General features: G+C 40.4%; 1 protein-coding gene across 1 annotated transcript in view; it reads right to left on the bottom strand.

Moving 5' to 3' along the window:
• Positions 1-2,103: 2,103 nt before the first annotated feature.
• Positions 2,104-2,426, bottom strand: part of SHTN1 (shootin 1) — a 92,449-nt gene continuing 92,126 nt past the window's right edge. The window contains exon 15 of the mRNA XM_007936852.2: positions 2,104-2,326. Coding sequence (XP_007935043.1) covers positions 2,104-2,326 — 223 coding nt within the window. The remainder of the gene's footprint in view (positions 2,327-2,426) is intronic.

Raw genomic sequence — 2,426 nt, 5'->3', positions numbered from 1 at the left:
TAATTTTCTCAACAAACAGGTTGAGGAGACATGCACTAGCTTCCCATCGGGGTCTGACTGCTAATGGCACCTCACTGGGGTCAAAAACCTCCTCAAAACTGAAGTGAAAAGGGAAAAAACAAAGAAAAGGGCGAGTCGAGGTCCTACATCAAACCCCTTTGTGCCAAATGACTTTAGAACATGTGTGATCATGGTGAAGGAAACTAAGTACCTTAAAAAAGAGCAAGAACATTTTCAAAGTATGATCACTAAGCGATCGTTGACTGGGCCAGCTACCGCATCTCACCAAATGCTGAACTGCCCACCTGAGAAATAATGGTTAACGTTCTGCTGGTGTGTGATGAAATACGGAACCACCAGCGTGTGCGGCTGGGTATTCGCACGTATCTAAGGTACCCGCCAAAGGCTTGAGGACAGACACAGGGAGGAGAGCCTAAAGAAACACGGCATAAGACTCCGCAAACAAACCATTTTGTGGATTATTAAAAACTACTAAAGCGATCCCCTCTCACACAAGTATCCTGTTAGAGAATGTCAAGCTTGAGGAAATAAACCAACAATGTCGATAACCACAAGGACCCTTCATGGGAAACTGTTGGTGCATTTTAATAAGTTGTGGTGAGAAGAGTTCAAATCACAGCAAGACAGAACTGATTTCAGTGAATTAATACAGTTTTCAGTTAGCGTATCATATAGCAGTATTATTCAGTCAGAGAAAATCACAGTTGAAAAACACTACATCTTAATTCCTCGTGAGCTAAACGGATAAGGAACTGTAAAATCATCACTGGAAGATTATGGAACAGTCAAGCCTAACAAACCTACAGAAAGATAACGATCTGCGAGTCGAGGAAGTACATTTACCTGCCCAGCCACCTCTTCAAACCTATGCTTAGCAAACGTGCAAAAATGAAATGCAACTACTGAAATTATTACTATCATTTTCTTTTGCCCTTAGGTGAGAAACACCTGACAGCTACATGCTGAGCCATGCTAACAAAACCAAACCTTTCACTTTCTTTAATAGTAAAATTACCATTACTGAATCATTGTCATAAAAAAAATGCATTCAAGTACATTACCACGTATTTTAAATAAACACCAATTTTGAAACAATCAACTTTGAAAAGCTGCATAAGTGAAAAAAAAAAAAAATCCCTGATCACATTTCTATTTTTGCACTGTGGTAGCCTGAAACATTGTATTTTTAGAGACTAACTACCACTTAATTTCTTTAAAAAAACGAAAAACAAAAAAACATAAACCACCTGCATAATGTAGACCAGCAGCAAAGCAAGAAAAGTGTGTGCTTGTCTTCACTGTACGTAAGAACTCTGATAAAACAAGGTACTTGTGCCATATTAGGACATGAGAAAACACAGTTAACTCACAGCACAGAGCACATGGCTTACCAAGGTCATACTGGGCTGGATTCAAGGTCTGGAGTTCAGCATTCCCCTTATCTTGCTTCAGGCTACCCAAGGATTCCCCCCAAAGTCCTTGGGCAGCTTTGCACAGGATTAACAGCATGCATTTTTCATCCCACAATTAACAACATGTGGATCTAACATGGGACCACTAACTTGATGCCAGCTCCTGCATTTTAAGCTCACCTCAGCATTCCTGAGAAAGGAACTGGTAGGCCACATTGCGACTGCAACTTGCCTTCAGAAGAGCATCAGGCTCAATACAGAAGCTTCTTTGCAGAGCCTTGACATTGCACGTAGTAAGCACTGTTTATCCAGTTATCCACAAGGACCAAAAACGTTCAGTATTACATTTGATGAGTGGTATGCACATTATATTACCTAAAAAGATACCAACATCTGGAGTTTTTGTAACCTTTTCAAAAGAAGCCACACTTAATATAGTAACTAGGAAAAATCTTACCCTATAAAGATCAAAAACTACTTAGAGTGTGCATTTTGCTAAACAGTTTACGTATGCTTATCGTTAAACTACTTATAAAGTGACATTTAAAAAGAACCTGTATTCTGAACAGAGTTACAACAACAGAATGTCTGTAGCCCTTGCCAAGACACCAGAACTAATCGTGTGCTTATTGCAAAGGACTTCGGAACAAGTCAGCCTCCTGGATCCGGCTCAGCAGCTGGAGCTGTCTGTCTCTCTGGACTTTTCAACGCTGTCTTCTTGGCATTCGGGTTTAACTTTGCCTTCTTCCTCCGTGGGCTGAGTTGGATCTTTTTCAGCCTCCTGATCTTTGGTTTGGGGTTCAGGTGTGAAAACAGGATTTAAAACTACAAGGGGTCCAGGTTCTTTCCCACTGTCCAGGTACTTACTCCAGCATCCAGTGTTACTGGGAGGCCTACAGAATGAACAATTAAAAAAGCAGCGAGAAAATATTTATCTTTCATATTCCTGGATTCAGGCAAACATAAAAACCAAAATGTTCTAAGTCTAACCAG

Source organism: Orycteropus afer, unplaced genomic scaffold (genome assembly GCF_000298275.1).
Source record: "Orycteropus afer afer isolate SDZICR_OR568_19922 unplaced genomic scaffold, OryAfe1.0 scaffold00038, whole genome shotgun sequence".
In the NCBI taxonomy this organism is placed as follows: domain Eukaryota; kingdom Metazoa; phylum Chordata; class Mammalia; order Tubulidentata; family Orycteropodidae; genus Orycteropus; species Orycteropus afer.
This window is presented reverse-complemented; position numbering and strand designations above follow the sequence as displayed.